The sequence below is a fragment of the Chrysochloris asiatica genome, unplaced genomic scaffold (assembly GCF_000296735.1).
Source record: "Chrysochloris asiatica unplaced genomic scaffold, ChrAsi1.0 scaffold00060, whole genome shotgun sequence".
NCBI lineage: Eukaryota > Metazoa > Chordata > Mammalia > Afrosoricida > Chrysochloridae > Chrysochloris > Chrysochloris asiatica.
This window is the reverse complement of record NW_006408578.1, coordinates 16,905,347-16,926,161: the sequence shown is the minus strand read 5'-3', so window position 1 is coordinate 16,926,161 and position 20,815 is coordinate 16,905,347. Positions and strand designations below refer to the sequence as shown.

The following is a 20,815-nucleotide window of genomic DNA, read 5'->3' as shown; positions in this document are numbered from 1 at the left end:
CTTGCTAATGTGACCCCGTTTGGAAATAAGCTCTCTGAAGATGTCATCAGTTAACATGAATAAGGGGAGTTTTAAATCTAATCTCAGGGAGGCACAGAGACAGAGGAAGGATGGTTATGTGAAGACGCATCTGTAAAACAAAAACGCCTGAAGCTATCAGAGCTGGGCCTTCCCCTGGAGCTGACAGAGATAACATGGCCAGACTGATACTGACTTGGATTCTCAGTCTCCAGAATGGTGACAGGGTCAATTTCTGTTCTTATAAGTCACCCAGCTTGTGCTATTTTGTTATGGCAGCCAGAGGAAATGAATACCTCCTCCAATATAGAATGTAAGAGCATGCAGCAGGCCAGGGCCAGATAATGTCTAATTTACTATTGTATCCCTCCTATTTAGAACAGTGCCTCACACATGAATGCTACAATTAATGTGCAAATGCCGAATAACTCTTTAGAAAAGTCTTCCTCACACCCAGTGAAAGTCTGGATCCTTAACCCTAATCATAGCCAACACTTACAGCATGCTTAGAAGCACTTTCCACACATGAACTCATTAACCCTCACAGAACCCTTATGAGTTCCATACTGTCATCATTCCCATCTGAGGGTGATCAAGTGACGATGTCTGAACTGGGATGTGCTCAGATATTGTGGCTCCCAGTGCATATACTGCCTCTCCCTGTGGCCCAAAGACTGGCCCTATTTCTAGATGCACAGACCACAACTGCCCCTCCACATGATGGGCTTTCACAAAGGGGAAAACAGACCCCTAAACCCTTCACAAATGTCTCGTTTCTAAGTCAAACAGATGATGTGAATTTTGTCTTTCCGTCATCTGGGTCTCTCCCTCTTCTTTGGTTTTGTTCCTGAAGGTCAAAGTCTGCCATGGGCTCAAACTGTCCCAGCTCTGCACAACCGCTGTTTGACTATGTGTAAGTAACGTGTGAAGAACGAAGTGGTAACAGAAAATTCCTTCCAGGAGAGCTTACTGACCTTCCGTCCATATTCCCTTTCTCAGGAAGTGCATCACACAGCATTTCATTCTCAGGGCAGACACATTGGCATTCATCCGGCAGGGGCACTGCACTTTATAGGAATACATTGTATTGGCTTGGGAAATTGCTTTCTTCTCTTTTCATCAGCATGATTTGGCTCTTTGACTTAATTTTATATGATTACATTGACTCAATTCTTTGTCTCCCTACATAGTAGTTCCTCCTTCTTCAACGGAAAAAACTCTTCATAAAAGCAATTTATAATACACCCAACTCCTCACTTATTGACAGTTAGGTTCCAATGACCCAGAAAGTATGTGAAATTCAGCATTATGCAAAAATGGAGAGAGACCATAGGACATTAGAAAACAGAGGATAAGTACATCGTTTATGTATATGTAATGACACTGTTATTACAGAAGTGCCAAACCACAGAGATTCAGGCCACAGACATGGGTACTCTCATCTAGCCCCTTGGCATTCATCACTGTTAGACCTACACTGTTAATGCACAAAGCAGTCAGTAGATTTTTACTATTGTCATAAATGCAAAATGTTGGATAACAAGGTAGTCAATAAATGAGGCGTAGGTGTACATCAAAATATTGACAGGAGCCTTAAGCCCTAATGTCTGAAGTTATCTGTGGACATGATTTATTGTAGAAGTTCCACTGTTATAACTTGGCAATTAGGAATTATTGATAAATGCAAACACATTATTGATATCAATTAAAAAAACACACACAAGACTGATGAGTCTCTCAAAGGGCTTTGGCACAAACAGTTAGAGAGTAATGCTGGTCAATACGCATTCAACTACTGTAACTATGGAGGCAAATCAGACTGCCAGGAAACAAAGGGTGCTTTCCCATTACAAGTGACATGACTTAAGAAGCTCTAGTCAATGGGAATACTTAACAGACCCTCAAGCAAAGTTGTAAAGAAAATACATGGAATGCTTACTGGTGATTAATGAAAGGGGTCACCACAAGTCAGAATCAACTCAAAAAGGATTCAATGAATAAGACACATTGCCTTAGCTGAAGGATTGGCCAAATATCTGAATTGGTCGTACCTAATTATTTAAGTAAAGAGCATATGTCAAGCCAGAGCCTAAGGAAAAAGGTAATTTTTAATACAGTACCTTAAAATTATGTTTTAATAATCCTAGGTACTCTATTTAGGAGGACATGAACAGCGTCTTAGGTGGAGTGAACAATCAAGGTTCTATACTTTATGTGTTGGGGAGAGGGATGATTTGATTTGGGTAACTGAAAGAATGGGTATTGGAAATTTAGGAAGAAAAATTAGTTAAGAGAAAGGGATGGTAACTATTTCAGTTTTGGTCATGATGAGGTTTTAAGTGCTAATAAGAAATCCAAGTGTAACTATCTACTAGACATGGAGTCTAGGAGTTTAGAAGAAGAGATAGGGCCAAAAGTGACATTTCAAGGAAGAGGGATGGTAAACTACATCACATCTGTAAAGAATAAAGATACAGAAAAATCAGATTGACATACTGATAAGAAGGTTTATACTTTTGAGATAGCAGCTTCATTTGTGTAGGGGAGAAGCTAGATTTCCAAAACCCATCAACCCAACACTTACTCTGTAGAGCACCATGTAAGACACAGCACAGCGCTCCTGGTCATTTGGGAAAGCTGTTCCCTTCAATTCTGTGCCAAGCTCTGGGAGGCCATGGCGCACTGAAAGGCTCATCCAGATCTCTGGATCACCCGGGTCAACCTGGCCACCCACATTACACTGCAAAACCACATTCTAAGTACTGGAATGTTAGCAAAAGGTTAAATTGGCTCTCAATCTACAGAGATTTAGTTTTCCAACCTAAGACATACACTATGCCATTTCACACAGCACTAGGATGGATCTCATGAAAACAACAGATATTAACAAGTGATTCTGAGAATGTGGAGCAATTGGAACTCACACTTCTGGTGGAACTGTAAAATGTACAGTGACTTTGGATATAGTCTAGAGGTTCTCCAAGGTTAAAACATAAAGTTAACATGTTATTCAGTAATTCCATGCCTTGATATATACTCAAGAAAACTAAAACATGTTCATACAATAACATGCACATGAATGTTCATAGTAGCATCATTCATAATTGCCAAAAAATGGAAACTACCCAAATGTCTAATACCAGTACTCCTAATGATATATTATTCAGCAATGAAAAGGAATGAAGTATTGATACACACTATGATATGGATGAACCTTGAAAACATTATGCTAAGTTAAAGAAGTCAGTCACAGAAGACCACATATTGCATAATTTCATTTATGTGAAATATCCACAGTAGGTAAATCCATAGAGAGAAAGTGGATTAGTTGTCCAAGACTGATGGGAGGAGGGTTTAGGAGGACACAGCAGCGACTAATAATGGATAATGGTGTGCTTTTGGGGTGAAGAAAATGTTTTACAATTGATTGTGATGGTGGTTGCACTACTCTGTGAATACTCTAAAAAGCCACCGAACTACAACTTCAAATTGGTGTATGGCATGTGAATTATATCACCCTAAAGTTGGTTTCCTGGTGGGGCACTGCAGGAGAACGCACTGGACCACAAGGTCAGTTTGACCTGCAAGGTTAGTGGTTCAAACCCACCAGCTGCTCTGTGGAAATTCTATACAGGGTCACTGTGAGTCAGATTAGACTCGATTGACACTTAACGACAACAAGAACAACAGTAAAGGTGTGATATAGAAAGGCATACATTGAATATGCTATCAAGTAGAGAAACACATCATCTACCCAGTCAAATCTACAATGGATTGGACTTCCCTAGGGAAAAGTAGATGGATTAAAACTGACACACAGTTTTAATGTGTAGGACTTTGAGTGCATTTGGTATTGAGAAATTGCCAGAACCCCCTGAGAATGTTCAGTGCACTGGTCTGGCCAACCCATCCCAATTTAAGTCTTGGTATCTGATTTTTTGGGTGCTAAGAAATCAGGCTCCGTGCATTAGGCTCAGTGCATTAGCAGCGGTCAGTGGGACTGTTTCCAAAAGCCCCAGTCCTCCTTGGCTTCCTCTATTGTCTTTTTATTTGGATCCCAAGGTAATCTGAGGGTAGATAGTGGGAAACTTCTGCATTTAAGGTCTGCAAACAGTTCCAAAATGGACCAAAGTCTAAAGCACACACATAGCCACAGTCCTGAAGACATTTTACAAGTATCTCTCTTGGTGTTTTGAGGTATTAATCTTTACTTCCCACATACTTCCTCTGGAAAGAGAGAAGGTGTATGCAGTCCTTAATAACTTTAGTTACACTTGGATTCTTACTTGGAAAAAGCCTGCTATGAAGATACAGGGTACTGAAAATCTTCTTCTTTGCAGAGTTTATGTGACAACTGTGGTCCCAGAAGTGCAGGATGGATGAACTATAATTTCTGAGTAGGAAGTCCTCAGTTGCACTAAAACACAACCCCCGCAAAGACTGTTCAATAACTTCTCCTGCGAAGAGGAATGAAATCCTGAGATCTTGTCTTTGCTATTCTTTTGACACAAGGCCTTTCACTCGACTTGGCTATTAAGAATATGGTCTTGCAATGTCAACCCCAACCCTAAAGAACAGCATCATGAGTATGCATTTTCTTACCTGATGGGAGCACATAAGCATTTCAGTTGTATTACAAGGTAGCTTCGTTGTTTAATTTAGAAGAGAGTTTTAATGAGAATCTGTAAGAGTACAGAAAGAATAAAAGCAATCTCCGGAATAAATGTTTAATTTAGAAGACCCAGAGGTCAGGGACAGTAATTACAAACAACAACAACAAAACACAACGTGTCCCTGAGACCCACCTTCTTGAGAACATGCACCCGAGCAGGGGTGATGGGCTGCCTGGGCCCATCCAAGGAGATTCCCCAGCTCAGTGGAAGCCAATGAGTCTCCATCAGGTTGCACTTGAGAATTACCTGACGAACTTTTAAAAATACAAGCTTGCGTCTCACCCTCTAGATTCCAATTCAATTGATCGTGAGTGGTTTGGTCATTAGGATTTTTCAAAGCATCCCAGGCTCAGAAAACAAAGTTGGGAATAACTAACCCAAGGTTCTATGTTGTCTTTGAAGATCCCACTACAAGTTAGGGAGTCTTTGGTCCACTCCAGTAACATAGTTTAAAATATAAAGTTTCATTTGAATAAATTCCAAGTGTACTATAGTATAGAGAAAAACAATTTTTGAATTAAGATTCAAATGTTTTGTTGTGTTTTTTTTTTCCCTTTGAGTTTGGTTATGGTTCTTTCCAAATATTACAAACTACTTAAAAAATGGAAAACTGAACTCATGTATGATATAAAAAAGTGAGACGGGTAAGTCAGTGTAACATGAGTATTAGATGTGGAATGTTCTAGCCTTATTTCAGTTGTCTGTTATCATCATGGAAAGGGTACATGGGATCTCGTAAAACTTGACACCAAATACCAAGTGGATGGGCAGCACCCATGGATTCCCCTAAGATCCCTGACAATGGCTTAGAAATACACAGAAGTGTCAAATAACTGTCGGGGGGATGATGTTAGGGTGTTTTGATCTGCTGATACCACAACCATTCCTTTCATATGAATGAGCTGTTTCAGTGAATGCACTGTTAGATTTAATCTCTTGCTAGCTTCTGCCCAGCTCTAGGTTGACCTCCTGGTTTAACTCTTCAGGTAATCTGTTTGCTGCTCCAAGGGAAACAATTTGTCTTTCTGATCCCAACCTAGAGCGATGAGCTAGATAGGGCTTGGTGTGGCTCCATCACATTTCTTTCTAGGGATCCTAGGCATGGGGGCAGGGAGTCAGGAGTCACTGGGCTATCAGAATACCCCTAGAAACTCACTCTGAGCAAACCATTAGCTCTCTTATGGAAGGCTACCTAAGTATATACAAATCAAATTTTTATAAAGTACATTTTAATTTTTAAAAAATGCAATTAAAGGGTCCCAATAAGGAGCTCTGGTAGCGTAGTGGGTTACGAGTCTAGCTGCTAAGCTCATGGTCAGCAGTTCCAAACTACCAGTGGGGTTCTGCAGGAGAAAGATGAGGCTTTCTGCTCCCGTAAAGATTTACAGCCTTGGAAACCGTATGCTGGGTCGCTGAGTCGGAATTAACTCCACAGCACACTACCGCCAAAGGGTCCTTATTGTTTCACAATGTTGCTGTTAAGTGCCATCGAGTCAGTTTGGATTCATAGCAACCCTGTAAGTTTTCCAAACAGTGGTTTGTGAGTTTGAACTAACAAACTGCCGTTCAAACTGACCTTGCGGTCCAGTGCATTATCCTACAGTGCCACACCAGGACTCCCTTTAACTGCATGTTTTTAAAACAATAAAATGAACTTTTCAGGACTTGTTTTCTGGATTTGCCTTAGATTCTCCACCTCTCATGGACTGGCTGATTTCCCAGCTTCCACTCTCCTCACTGGTAAATAGCAGGGGTATGACCCTTATTTTCCATCCTAAGAGTCTGCAGAAAGACTATGTGGATAGGGGAAGAAGCACTATGTAGTCTAACTCATTATTTTTGGTGCAAGAATTGTTTGTTCTTTCAGATCTTTTCAACGTGGCTTTCTCCTTAAAACAAAGAAACAAACATCAAAGGAAACCTGGTTAGCCATTGGGCTGCTAACCACAAGGCTGGAGGTTCAAACTCACCAGCTCCTCCATGGGAGGCTGTCACTCTTGGAAACCCTAAGACACAGTCTACTCTGTCCTATAGGGTTGTATGAATTGGGACAATGGGCAGTGGAGTTGCTATAGAGTAGATTCCAACTCAAGCGGAGCCTGTGTGTGTCAGAGTAGAATGCTCCTTAGGGTTTACAATGGCGGATTTTTCCAAAGGCCTTTCTTCTGACGCCCCACTGGATGGGCTTCAACTGCAAACATTTCAGTTAGCAACTGGGTGCACTGTTTGTACCACCTAGGGACTCCCCATCTTCCTTCCTTCTCCCCCAAAGATATACAAATACTATTGTTAAGTGTGTTTGTTCCCAGAGAACTACTATGGATAAAATTTTGTTAGCTTCAGTAAGACTTTTTGCTTTGCTAATAATGGTTATTCCATAAAGACACCAAAGGACAAAGAACAACTAAGAAATTTAAGTACATATAGTTCTTTAAAATTAAAACCTATCAGGCACAACTCCTTTAATTGTGCTTTGCTTTATTGTGTGGTATAGACATTGTGTTTTATACAAATGGGAGGTGTGTGGCAACCCAGCTTTGAACAAGTCTACTGGTATCATTTTTTCAACAGTACATGCTCACTTTGTGGTAACATTTTGGTAATTCTCAGAATATTTCCAACTTTTTCATAATAGTATTGCCCACTTCATCCCTCATGTTGTGTGTGCTGTTGAGTCAGTTCCAATCTGTATAGAGACGCTGTATAGGGTTTCTGAGAGCAGCTGGTGGGTTTGAACTGGTGACCTTGCAGTTCCCAGTCCAGTGCTTATCTTACAGCACCACACCACCAGGGCTCACTATAGCATAAACATAACTTTTTTAAGCACTGAGAAACCAAAAAATTCATGTGAGTTAATTTATTATAGTCGTCTGGAACCAAACTTGCACTATTTCTGAGGTATACCTACAATTCATTCAGTAAATATTTTCTAAGTGTCATTAGTGTGCAAAGCACTCAGATAACTGTGTGGATTGACAAAGTCCCTGTCCTTGCAGAGATAAAGACAGACAGCCCCAATAAATCAAGAAGTCACATGTGGGATTCTTATTTTTTATCTATCTCTATGTTGGCACCTCTACTTTAAATGTGTACAAAGTAGTAGTGCACATTCTTAGACAACATGCTCTTGGTAGTACAAATATGCACTTAGAAAACTAGCTCTTTAAATGCAGACCAATATTAGCCCTCCTTTTGGTTCATTCCAGTGAACACTCAATAATGCCTAGGAACACAGATTCTCAAGATGAATATTAAAGACATATCAAGATAATTTTATCAAAGTTCTGCTAAGACATACCATGGTGACCAGGCACCATTCTATGAACAAGATTGCCATTGAACAGACAATTGTGGACTCATGTATCTACACGTATACCTCTATCTGCATGGACAGTCTGTTGTCTGGAGGAGCTGCTTGTTCCTGGCACTGTTTCCTTATATTTTGAACTTTTATACATTTCCACCCAAATGAAGGTACCCCCAGTTTCTACTTTAAAAAACCAATCATGCCTACCCGCTCTTTTATTTCCTGTATATCTTTCACTTCACTGCCTAGCAGTTTGTAGTATGAAGGAAACATTTAAAATATGGAAGTAAGAATACACTAACAGAAATGCCCCTTTGCCTTTCCAATTGCATTTGATGGATATGCTCATATTTTCATCAGCATGTGATAAATACTTTATACTGAAGTTCTACCCAAACCACTGGAAAGCATCTGGGAACTCTGGCCTATGTTACAGAGAGAAATGAACACCAAAGGCCTGCAGACTAGCAAAGCCCCTACGGCAGTATGGGTGACAGGAGCAGAACCGTCTGACAGGGACCAGCAGCCACTCCACTGTCTGCTCAGTTCTGGGACTGAAACCAAACTGGGACAGAGACACAGCTTCATTTGGAGGTATTTAAGCACTGGAGTTTTTTAAGGAATTATGGAATAAACCAACGGGTTGAAGCATGGAATACGGTGCAACTCTCTTCTACTTACTCAGCATCTACAATGTGCCAAGCTCTGTGCTGCTTTACAAACACATTCCCTCACAGCTGGCTTCACAGCTCACTCTGTAATGTGTGAACAATTAACCAAAAAGAAATATAGGCCCCAGAACAAGTCACTTGAACCAGATGCTCCTTAGAAGTAAGGATAGCGAGACTTCAGCTTGCACTAGAGCCACCACGCATACTTTAGACACTAAAAAAAAGAACAACTGCTAGAAATGGACATCATGCTTGGTAATGTAGAGGTTAAGTGAAAAAGAGGACAGCCCTCCTTAGATGGACTGACACAATGCCTGCAACAATGACCCAAGCATACCAATATCCTGACGAAGGTCCAAGACCCAACAACTTTTGTTCTGTTATACAAAAGGTCAACACCAACTCGATGACAACTGACAACAACAAGTTCACAAAGCTATGAGCGACACCAATATTAGAGAGTATGCCTTTCTGACCCCCACATCCCCATGTCTTCCATTCTTTCAGTGGGTGTAAGAGAAAATATGAGAGTTCAACAGCCTGGATTCGCCCTGTTGGAACTGACCTCACCAGCCCACTTTTTGTTTTCAGCATATTCAGGAAGACCACACTCTAATTTACAAAGGCGTTTGTGGCTTACTTTCAGAATAGAAGGATGGCCACTTCACAATTTTTACTTTGAGTGTGGCTAATTGTGGCAATGAACGCTATTCACTGGTGATTTGCTTTGTGGGTTTTGGAGGGCACTAATATATATCCTGGAGTCCTGGTGTGGCGCTGTGGGTTAATTCTCCAGACTGCAAAGCTGTATGAACTGCAAGGTTGGCAGTTCAGGCTTACCAGCTGCTCCTCGGAAACCTTATACAGGATCCCTATGATCGGAACCGATTCTTCAGCACTTAACAACAACAGTAATATCCTGGGGTGGCGCTGTGGGTTGATGCATCAGATTATAAAGCTGTTTGAACTGCAAGATCGGTGGTTCTATCTCCCCAGCTGCTCCCTGGAAATTCTATGCAGGGTCGCTATGGGTCGGACCCAACTCGATGGCACTTGACAACAACAACAACAATAAAGTACGTATCATCTCATTCTGTACTCACAAAAATACTAGAAGTAAGCAGGGTTCAGAAGGCAGGTTTCCATATTAGAAAACCTTTGGACAGAAGGTTATATCCAATGCTCACATATAGGTTTGAAACAGAGCCTCAAATAGAGTCAGAGCTTCTGATTTTGTTTCAAACTTTTTCCTCAGTGCCTTCCTACCAAGTTGTCTTGCCTTTATCAAGCATGAATGGAGATTTTACATCTCTGAGGCACTGGACGTATCAGGGTAAGAGAGCAGTCCACCTCTTTGAAAGCCCATAGGTGGACTTATTAATATGCCATTGCAATATATCATAATAAATGCTATGTTGTTGTTAAGTGCCATCGAGTTGGTTCCAACCCATAGTGACCCTGTATAGGGTTTTGAATGAGTGGTGAGCTTAGATCACTGACCTTGCAGTTGGAGTCGACTTTGCAGTCAGCACATTAACCCAGAGTGCTACACTAGGACTCCAGCAAGTACTATACAGTAGTCATATTTAAGTGTTCTGGTGGTCCACTGGGTGTCAAGATGTCACCAGGCAAGGACGGGAGACAAGAGTACTGAGGGCCTTCCCTGAGGGAGGTGACATTATGCAGAAAGACTCTTACTGGGTGTACACTAGGAACTTCGTACTGTGCTAGGTTCAGAGGTTCTGCAAGGCCTAGCCTTCAAGGACCCTGAAAGGCAGTTGGAGAGAGACTTAGGTTCATGGACCACCTGGAACACTGGAAAAGCAGAACATACAGATGACCGATTGATCCTGGGACAAAATATAGTCAGGATCAAACCATTTTCCAAGTACCCTAAGCTGCCTGGAAGAAGAAAATGTATGGTAAATGTCTTACTGTAAAATATAGGCTGGATTTTAGAGAACTGTTGAATATAAAAAAACAACAACCTTTAATATTATGAAAACAAGATAGCTATACAGACAGTTGCAAACCTTAAATAATAGCTAAGAATTACAAAAAGAACAAACAAAACACTAAGTTTGTCTATACAAAGACAAAACCTGGTTCATAGCAAGAAGCAAACTCATATTTGCTTTCTAAGGATATCGTGTTTGGTAGGGTGAAGTGTCAGAGAAAAAGAGGAAGACCCCAGTGAGACGGATTGGCAGAGTGGCAGTATCAATGGTCTTAAGCGTGGCAATGATAGTGAGGTTGACCCAGCATTAGGCGGTGTTTCGTTCTGCTGGGCATAAGGTCAGTATGAGTCGGTACCGACTCGATGGCACATAACAACAACTACCTTACTCCTCCTCAGAAACTCTGCTGAGTTCCAGTGAAAAAACTTCATTAGTAAATGGGGTCACTAGGATCTGTCACCTGTCAGAAAGGGTATCTTCCTTTTCCTGGCTCTCAGGGACCCTACAGTTACCAGGATCCCAGTCACATCCTGCCATCAATGGCTGCTAAAAGCTTTTATAAAGTATAGCCCAAGGCTATTCTCAAAAGGCCTTGATGCTGCTGACTGAAAAGAAGCTGTACTACCTACAGCCTTATGCAAGCCAGTCCCTCACACATGCTTACCAGCCACACTTCTGTGAGGTCCTGGCAGCTGAGCTTCCAGTGACACACCTCACCCTTGGTCAAAATCTAGCAATCACAGGTATGGTTCTGGGATCCAACAATTACCATCAATAATTTTCAGAACCAGACAATGGCAAGGGTAAAAGGGATTTTAGAGAGGGCTGAAACAATTATCCACATGAGGAAGATGGCCTGGGAGACAGGCGTGAGTGGTTATTTATCAAGTTCCTAGTCCATGCCTATGTGTGTAGGTAATAATAAATGCATTCACTTATCAATGAAACAGACTAACTTGAAGGAAATTCCATCTTCAATCTCAATGAGGAAGTGTAGACTGTTAAATATAGCATATTCATTAAAAAAAAAAAAATCCTTGTGCTATTAGGGATTTTTGGAATCCAAACATTTGGAGGAAAGGAAAATATTTAACATACTGATTCTGCACAGGAGTCCTGTCCTGGTGTGGCACTGTAGGACAAGCAATGCATTGCAAGGTCGGTGGTTCAACCTCACCAGCCGCTCCTTGAAAATCCTATACACGATCACTTAAAAACAACAATTCTGCATAAGCATTATTCAGTGAAACTGAATACGGTACCTCTTCCTAGAGACTGTTTAGTGCCTTTGGATTGTTTATAATGGGCGAATCCATGAAATGACTGCTTTAATTATCAGACTGGGGAAAAGTATAGCTTTTGAAACACAGAAACCCTGTACAGGGTCGCTATGGGTCGGACCCGACTCGATGGCACTTAACAACAACAACAACATTACAAAAAACAGAACAAATACATAGCTAACATTATTATTACTTTAAGTATAAAATAAAAAATGACAATAGTATTTTAAAAACAGTGACATATGACCAACGATAGAGAGCTATTTTTTCCACACATGTTAAGTGCCATCGAATTAGTTGCGATTCATAGGGTTTCCAAGGAATGGCTGGTGGGTTTGAACTGTTGACCTTGAGGTCAGCAGTCCAGTGCTCAGCCTACAGTGCCACATCAGGGCTCCCTATAACACAGTTGGTGTTGTTAAGTGCCCTTGAGTCGTTTCGGACTAACAGCAACACTTTACAGGTTTTCCAAGGAGTGGCTGGTAGGTTTGAACTGCGATCTTGTGGCTAGCAGTCTAGTGCTTCTCCTACAATGCCACACCAGGATACTTGAATCACAGTATTAGGATTTACATTTAGGTGTATCTTGTTCAAAACCTCTACTCTTATCCATCACTCCTAGTGGATCTCAGAAAATATAAAACCACTGTTTAGCATGACAGATGTATAATTTTGAGAAATCTTTCTATCAGCATCAGTAAAACTTGGTGCTCATTATAGAGAGACTGATGTTGTGCACACATGAGTTGACCCCATCAAATCTAACAAGAAAATTAAGTTGTATATATGAAATGCTCAGGCAGTGAGTACAAGTATTCACTGACACCTGTGCTTGGGGGCTGGGCTCATTCTCTTCCTGTGGACCAGAGGATACTGGTACAGAAACACCAATTAGCACAAATATGGGGAAGCCCCTTTTCTTGTTCTTCCTAACAGTCAAAGACATAGTTCCTTTGTTATCTTGTAGGAAAATCCGCATAAGCAGGACTACTAGAATCTACTTCTATTGATTCCAATGCCCAAGAGGAAGGATGGCTTGTCAGAAGAAGCCCAAATGGTACTGAAGCCTTCAGATCTATGGGGAAATTCTGAGCAAACACTTCTTAAATTAGGAGGCTGAATTCTAACATTTTCAGAGTGTGGTTTTTGTTATTTGTTTGCTTCTTTGTTTTTGAAGGCAGAGTGAAAATGACTTTAAAAAAAAAAAAAGAAATGATAAAGGTGACTGGCCCCATGACATCAAGCTATTCATCAATACTCAGAGGGTAAACTGTTAACTTTTCATAATGGATAATTAGAAAATAGAAAAAAACACATGATGCTTTCTTCATTAATCTACACAGTCTTGTTTACCTTTGGTCAAGATAAAGCCACCCATAACGGGGTTCCCTCTTCTGAGATGGCTAAGTAAGGATGGAGGTGAGCCCACCATTCTTGTACTTATGTGGCACTGGAAAAATTGTTCAAAGATGCTCAGTCTCAATTTCCTCCCCTCAAAGGAAGCACTATACTCACAAGCTGCTGTTAGAAGAAACTGAGCAAAGAACTCAAAGTGCCAGGGTCTGGTACACAGGATGTACAATGAGTCATCCCTGATGACAACCAGATTTATCACTGCTGCTGTTGCCGTCATTGTCATCATCAGCATCACCTTCATCAGTAACATGGTCTCTCTACAGACTCAGTAAACAAGGCAAAGTAGCAACTTGCCCAGAATCACAGAGTAAGTTTCTGAGTGGATAATACCAACCTTTAATTTAAGTGCTTCAGCAACAGAAATAGTTATTCAAAGACGTTCACAGTGAACAGCTATCTGTGGCAGACTAAAATGGGAGAAGGATGAGCATGATAATAAAAATTCCTAAAGGGAAAAAGCTTTCTGCCCTCTTACTGAGCATTTCTGCACAAGGAAGTATACAACTCTTGCTGTATATGACAATGCAGAGCTGAAATACATTTCTTCTAAAAAGGAAATAAAATCTGGTTTTGTGCTTGTCAGCCCTGGAAGAATCAAGCAGATTTAAAGGGAAATTTCCAACCAATTGAGAGGCATTCCTTTTAGAAGAATGCCAACTTTGGGAATACTATTGCCCCAGACATGGGGATTTGCTCGAATTTCTAGAAAATGCAGAGAGGGAGGAAATTAAATTCATTTATGAAGTCTTTTTATAGATGCAGAGAAACTATATATTGAACAAGTTGGAAGAAATGAATGTCACATACAGGCTACCTTATAAAACTAAACAGCTCTTCTCACGCTATTGCTTTCTGAAATTTGCACAGGGGGCTGAGGAATTTTTCATTTACACTGAAAGGTTTCAAAAAGCCAAAAGATACAGGGTTAGCTTTAGGGACAATTCTGCTCAGTGTATATAAATTCATGTGCAATGCCAGAGGCCTTTTATAGACATTTCAATTTCTTTTTCCTCTGCCTGCATTATTATTATTATTTAAAACAGACAAACCAACCATTTAGATTGATCTTTTAGTCCAATCTTAGTTGATCTGTGTAGGCACAGTAGGAAGTGCTGCTGGAATACGTTTCTAAACTTTCTATTTCTATTCGCTTAAATGACAAAATAAATGATGTCATGGAACTGAGAAGAGGGGTGCATCTTCAAAGAGTCAGAATGAGAAAGAACTTCTATAAGGTTCTGATGGAACTCAGAAATCCATTTCCAACACTGCCTCCAAAGAACTTACAAAGTTACTTCTTAATTATATGAAATAGAGTGGGCGCTCAATAAATATCTGTGGAAAGAAAATGTGGAGGTGGAATTGCAAAATAAACAGTCTATACGATTTATCTGGCATATTGTATTTAATGTGTCTGAGAAGCCAGAGGGCAGGGAGAAGTTGGACCAAGTAAAAACTTGTATCAACATTAAGGTGGGACCTGAATCTTTCTTTTGGCAGTCATTTATCACATTATTGCTCTTTACCTACTCTTTTATTTTCTTTGGAAGAAAATGGTCTGATGAGAGATATGCTCTAGTACTTGCAACTATTGTCTACTAAGAAGGAAAAACAGTAATAGTAGAGGTACAAGCACCATTAACAAAACATTGTAATTTTCTGAAGTTCATTGTAGATCAAGAGAGACGTAGATCTCTTTTGTAGAGAGGTAATTTTCTGATGTTCATTGTAGATCAACAGGAGATGTTTCTGTAATTTATGATGGTAAGAATACATAGAAGGCATACATGCTCATCTGCAGCCTAAAACTCTGTGGAGTTAAGTACTTGGTGAAATATGGTCAAGGAAAGCTGGGCATAGTGTAACTTACTCTGTAGTTCCTGCATATAAAGAAGCAGCAGATATTGATGTGCAATGGTGGTTATGTGCTGTGGAGTCGGTCCTGACTCATAGAGACCCTGTACAGGGTTTCCAAGGCTGTAAATCTTTACAGGAGCAGAAAACCTCATCTTTCTCCCATGGAACAGCTGGTAGTTTCGAACTGCTGACCTTGCGGTTCACAGCCTAATTCGTAACCACTACGCTACCAGAGCTCCTTACTGATGTGCAATAGTGAACTATAAATACTGGAAACCTAGAAGTAGCTTTAGAATCTGGAGCATAGTCCATTCAGGAAATTGAAGGCTTAAAGACATTTGCGTGTTTAAACTTAAAAAAAAAACAACAACAAAAAACTTCATTAAGCTTTCTACCCTTTAATTCCAGTATCTGAAGTATTCAGTTTTATTTTTTCCAGTTAAAAGTAAATCTTCCAAAAGCCCTTAAGATGAGAACTGAATTTCCCCCTTATTTTATCAGAACCATAGCCAAGTAAATTATAGAAACTCCCCATAACTTCCAATAGGGAGTCCTGGTCTGATGTTGCAGGATAAACACTGGACTGTTAACCACAGGGTCGGAAGTTCTAACCAGCTGCTCTCTTGAAATCCTATTTAGGGTCTCTAAGAGTTGGAGCCAACTCAACAACACTTACCACCACCACCAGCACTACCAAAAGAGTCCTTCAATTCAATGTGGACATGGTGAGGGGATGCCGGGTGCACTAGCACTTTTTTCCCCAAATGGTCTAAAACAATCCTACCTTTTATGAGGCAGTGGTGAACACGAGAGGCAGGAGATCCCTGTCCTGTTCTTTCCCATTATCTCAAGTACTGGTAAGCGCTTAAAGAAAACGAAAGCTATTTCAGACAAGGTGGTCAGGGAAAGGAGCTGTGACTAGGTGGGACTGATGTGCATGAAGAGGGTAAGTGGTCTGTGAAGGTGTTTTTTATAGCTGCAAGAACTAGATATTGAACAGACATAAAAAAAAGAGTGCCATACACAGGCTAAGGTATACATTAAACAATCATTCTCAAAGTCATGTTTCTTAAACTAATACAGGGGCTAAGGAATTCTTCATTCACAGCGAAAGGCTTCACGTAGCCATAAGATACAGGAGAGCCTGGGAAGGGTGGAACGGCGCATGCTAAGGCTCTGAGGTGGGAACAAGCTGGCTATGTTCTGAAACAGCAAGTTGTTGTTGTTGTTGTTAAGTGCCATCGAGTCGGGTCCGACCCATAGCGACCCTGTACAGGGTTTCCAAGGGTGTAAATCTTTACAGGAGTATAAAGCCTCATCTTTCTCCCGCGGAGCGGCTGGTAGTTTCGAACCGCTGACCTTAAGGTTCGCAGCCTGATTCGTAACCACTATGCTACCAGAGCTCCTTGAAACAGCAAGAAGGTACTTGAAATAGTGTTAGGAAAGGAGGCAAGTATGGGAGGTCCTTTAAGGGTTCTATCATAAGGGCACTATAAAACCACTGAGGGGCTAGAACAGAGGCAAGGACTGACCTGATTTTCCTTTTAAGAATAATCACTCTGTGTGGAGAACGGACCGCAGGGATAAACAGGGAAATATGTCTGAACGTGAATACAGAAGCCTGTGTAAATATGGGTTTTCTGCCTTGTTATAGGCTTTTTTGTCTAAGTTCAACTGATACCAGTTTATAGTGAGGTGTCCAAGGGAGCCCACCACATCTCAAGTTCTAACTATGGTGCATGGGGTGCTTGGAGTCAGGAATCTTCTTGAAATCAAAAGAAATTTTTTAGTTGCAGATGTGTAATTGCCAAAGTAGTTCTCTAATGGAATGAGAATGGTATTTAGGGATAACATAATTCTCTGTGGTTTTACTACGTTAATATGCAAGCTCTCTGGGTTAGAGAGCAGGAAGTACTTTGAACTCTTGGTGTGGCCCTGTAGGATAATCACTGGACTGCTAACTGAAAGGTCAGTGGTTCAAACCCACCACAGCCGTTCCTCAGAAACCCCATACAGTCACTTTGAGTCTGAACCAACTTGACACCATTTAACAACAACAACAAGAAGCAAGTACTCCTAGCCCCCAGGGGAGGTGCAGCTGTTAGGTTTTCTAGAGGAGGGAGCTATTATCCAAGCAAAACCACCCATCTGCCCCAAAGGACTTACGGCTCCAAAGTTTAAGATCTACACTGGTGATGTCTGGAGTCCTGGTTTCGATCAGTATTGGACTGCTAACCACAAGGTATGAGGTTCATACCGACCAGCCACTTGTTGCAAACTCTGTACAGGGTTGCTATGACTTGGAGCCAACTGGACGGTACTAACATCAACTGGTGATGTCGATGGAACGGTTGTGGTTCAGCCATCCATGCTGGGGACTTGGGTTCAATCTCAGGTGAGTGCATCTCAAGTGCTGCTAGTTTCATCCTGTCAGTGGAGGAGTGTGTGCTACTTTGCTGCTGAATCAGTTTCTGTGGAGCTTCCATACTAAGAAACAGCTAGGAAGGGCTGATAATCTACTTCTGGAAATCACCCATTGAAAATCCTAAGGATCGCAACAGTCCAGTTCTGTTGGGAATGGGAGTGCCAAGAGCAGGGCTGATCTGATGATCACTAACAAACAATAAGTGGGATGTCTAATGAGGGCTATATCAAGTCTTTTTTCTAAAAAGGTAGTTTTAGCATTTCAAGCCAGACGTTACAGAGACAACTAGACCAAGCAGAAGTCACCAGGCACAGAATACGTACAAACTCTCTTTTCTAAGCAGTTTATATGTTGAACAGTTTTATAAGAAAGAGAACACTAGCTTAGAGTGAAGCTGCTTACCAACTTTTATCTAGGAAGGTGCCAGTGAAATGATCTTTTTGAATTTTAGCAAAATAAAGTCTTGGGATGCTTTGTTTTCCAAGTTTCAGTGCTGCAGGACCCCACAGTACCCAACCACTACAAAATGGAAACCTGAGGGTTTGACAATGCTGGCTCATTTGTCACTGTCAGTGCATGGCATGTGCTTCTTTCCCCGACTCTCTAATGACCTTCTCATGCCTTTAGTCACCTGTCTGAATGGTGTAAAGTGACTCTACTGGTAGGTCGGGAGCTCAATGAGGGTTACCAGATTCTGAAACGTAACTAGAGAAGACACAATTCCAGCCAGCAGGCTATGTAGCAGGATTTTTAATCTCGAGATAAAATGAAAAGTACAATTTAAAATATTGCTTCTTTTTTGAATTCTATGTACAGTCAGGCATGAAGGAGGAAAAAGGCTAGCGAAACTACGACACCCTGGTGCTGCTTTTACAGACACCTCTCCAAAACACTTGCAGAAATCAGTTAAGGGCTCTCTCCCTCCATACTTTAGATAAACACATTTACAGCAAGTAAGAGGAATAAGCCAATGGGGGCAGAAATGGAGCTAAGTCAAAGAACAATGGTGAAATGGGTGATTTTTCTAAAGGTTGAGAAAACCAACCGATCAAAGATGGCTTTAGACTTTGACTCCCTAATTAAATTTTCAGGAAGATGGAAACATCACACTACCCAGGAGGCCCTGCAAATGCTCCACTCCACCTCATGAGAAAGAGAAGAGCTACCCTAAACCAAAGCAATCCCCAACACAGCTATAAAATCAAAATGAAAAGTACCTTTCAGGGTGGGTCCTTTCTGGGGTTAGTAACTCAGCAGCCATGTGTTACAACATTGGTCCCTGCAGATACCCATTCCCGATGGCAACATTACCTGAGCTCACCATAATAATGGCCTGATCAAAAAAAAAAGGTCAAAACATTCTAGTTCTAATAAATAATGAATTTTAAAAGCTAGAAAAAAGTAGACTATATTTAAATCCTCTGCAATGATCCATGTGTAAATGTGAAATACAACTTAAAAATATTTAGACTTTAAAAAAGCCACGTTAATGTTTTACCAAAAACATCAATCTTTCAGTAAATGATGAGAAAGAACCAGCTTTCCAAAATTGATGTATCCCTGGAAAATTCTGGAGAGCTGATATTTTCATCCAACTTGAATTCAATAATACGATGGGTCACCTTTCTATGTCTCTATGAATAAGAGAATAGAGTTTCAAGATCTCATAGTGTAAATCAGCAACACCAAAAGCAGAGATGTCTAATCAATGGGGTCATGTCAAAGCTTAAAGCTCTTAATGAAATGAAGAGAAAATCAGTGCACTATCTTACCTGTCGACGAATTATTTCCAGGTCTCTTTTGGCTTTATTCACTAGGGTCTGAATTTCTACAGGATCTTTTACATTTTTATTTTCTCTGAAGGCATCTCTTATCCTCCTGATGGCATACGTTCTAAGTGAATTCAGGCAAAGAAAAGAAAAGGTGTCAGCATGTCTAAGGTTATAATTTTAAGTGAATTTAAAAGCTTTTCTTTTAGAATGAACTAATAATTTCCTCTATGGATAAATTCACTTTGCTCTTTGCTCTTGGGACAGAGCCATTTATTACTCCTCTGGTCTGACTAAGCAAGCAAATTTAATAAAACAAATCTACCCCAAACGAGTCACATACAAATGGCAAACTATGAATGAAACACCCTTTACGCTGCTGGCTCATTAGAGCTAAGTACATCTGGCTTTGCTCCAGTATGTTGTAATGATGTACCACATATGTATGCATCGTGACAGATATCTATGGTGGCCTCAGGTCAGCATTCCAGTCGCTGCTTAACTCTTGGCTGTGCTTTCTCTCTGTCACATAAAACAGAAAGTCGCAATGCACCTGAGGATTCTACCAGAGTGGACAGTGTGGGATTATGCCAAATGCTTCCCCTATCTTGTAAATGAACACTTATGCCCAAATATGTGCATATATCTTCCTCCCCAGGCGCACATTACAGGCAGTTTAAATTAGCAATCAGGAAGAAGGTTTTTGAATCAGGTCTCAATCCTTGCCCTAGCTCCTACTCTTTGTGTGAATTAGGGGAAGCTTCTTAGTACGAGCCTATTATTTCCTCACCTGTCAAAGAAGCCTAGAATCATCTACCTGACAGAGCTGCTACGAGGATTAAACTATCTAATATGCATCTGGAATTTGGCACAAAGGCAGGAACATAGGCTCACCTATTACTATTTGTAATCTTGTGAGTAGTATTCCCTTCTTATGTTGCTGCCCCACGTTCATTCTGCACCCACCAGAGTCAAACTTTGTGAATACAGAGAGGGCACAGTGGTCTGGATAATCAGCTACCACAGACGACTCAAGAGCCATTTCCCAGACACCAACACTCAGTCCTCCTTAACTTCTATGGCCACTCATCTATTCCAACTGGAAAACAGAACAGATACTCACACATGGCTTTCTTTAACCTCTTTAATGATTGTGGTTTTTAACTTTAAACAGTGAGAGAATCCATTTATTAATAATAGTGCATTCAGCAATAGATGAATGGAAATAATGAGAGATGGGAATTTCATTTTCCCAGTGTTGAGAGGGATGAATTGACAGATGGATTAGAAAACTTTATTCAAGAACATTATACATGATGAAAGCAAAGTCATTAAGAAGACAAGAAAGAAGGAAAAGGTCAAAATGGATGTCAGAAGAGACACTGAAACGTCATCTTCAGTGTAGAGATGCTAAAGCAAATGGAAGAAATGAGGAGAT

At 40.7% G+C, this 20,815-nt stretch overlaps 1 protein-coding gene across 1 annotated transcript in view; it reads right to left on the bottom strand.

Moving 5' to 3' along the window:
• The window catches only part of LYRM4 (LYR motif containing 4), a 215,012-nt gene that overhangs the window by 108,760 nt on the left and 85,437 nt on the right, over window positions 1–20,815 (bottom strand). Inside the window, exon 2 of the mRNA XM_006864134.1 lies at window positions 19,381–19,501. Coding sequence (XP_006864196.1) covers window positions 19,381–19,501 — 121 coding nt within the window. The remainder of the gene's footprint in view (window positions 1–19,380; window positions 19,502–20,815) is intronic.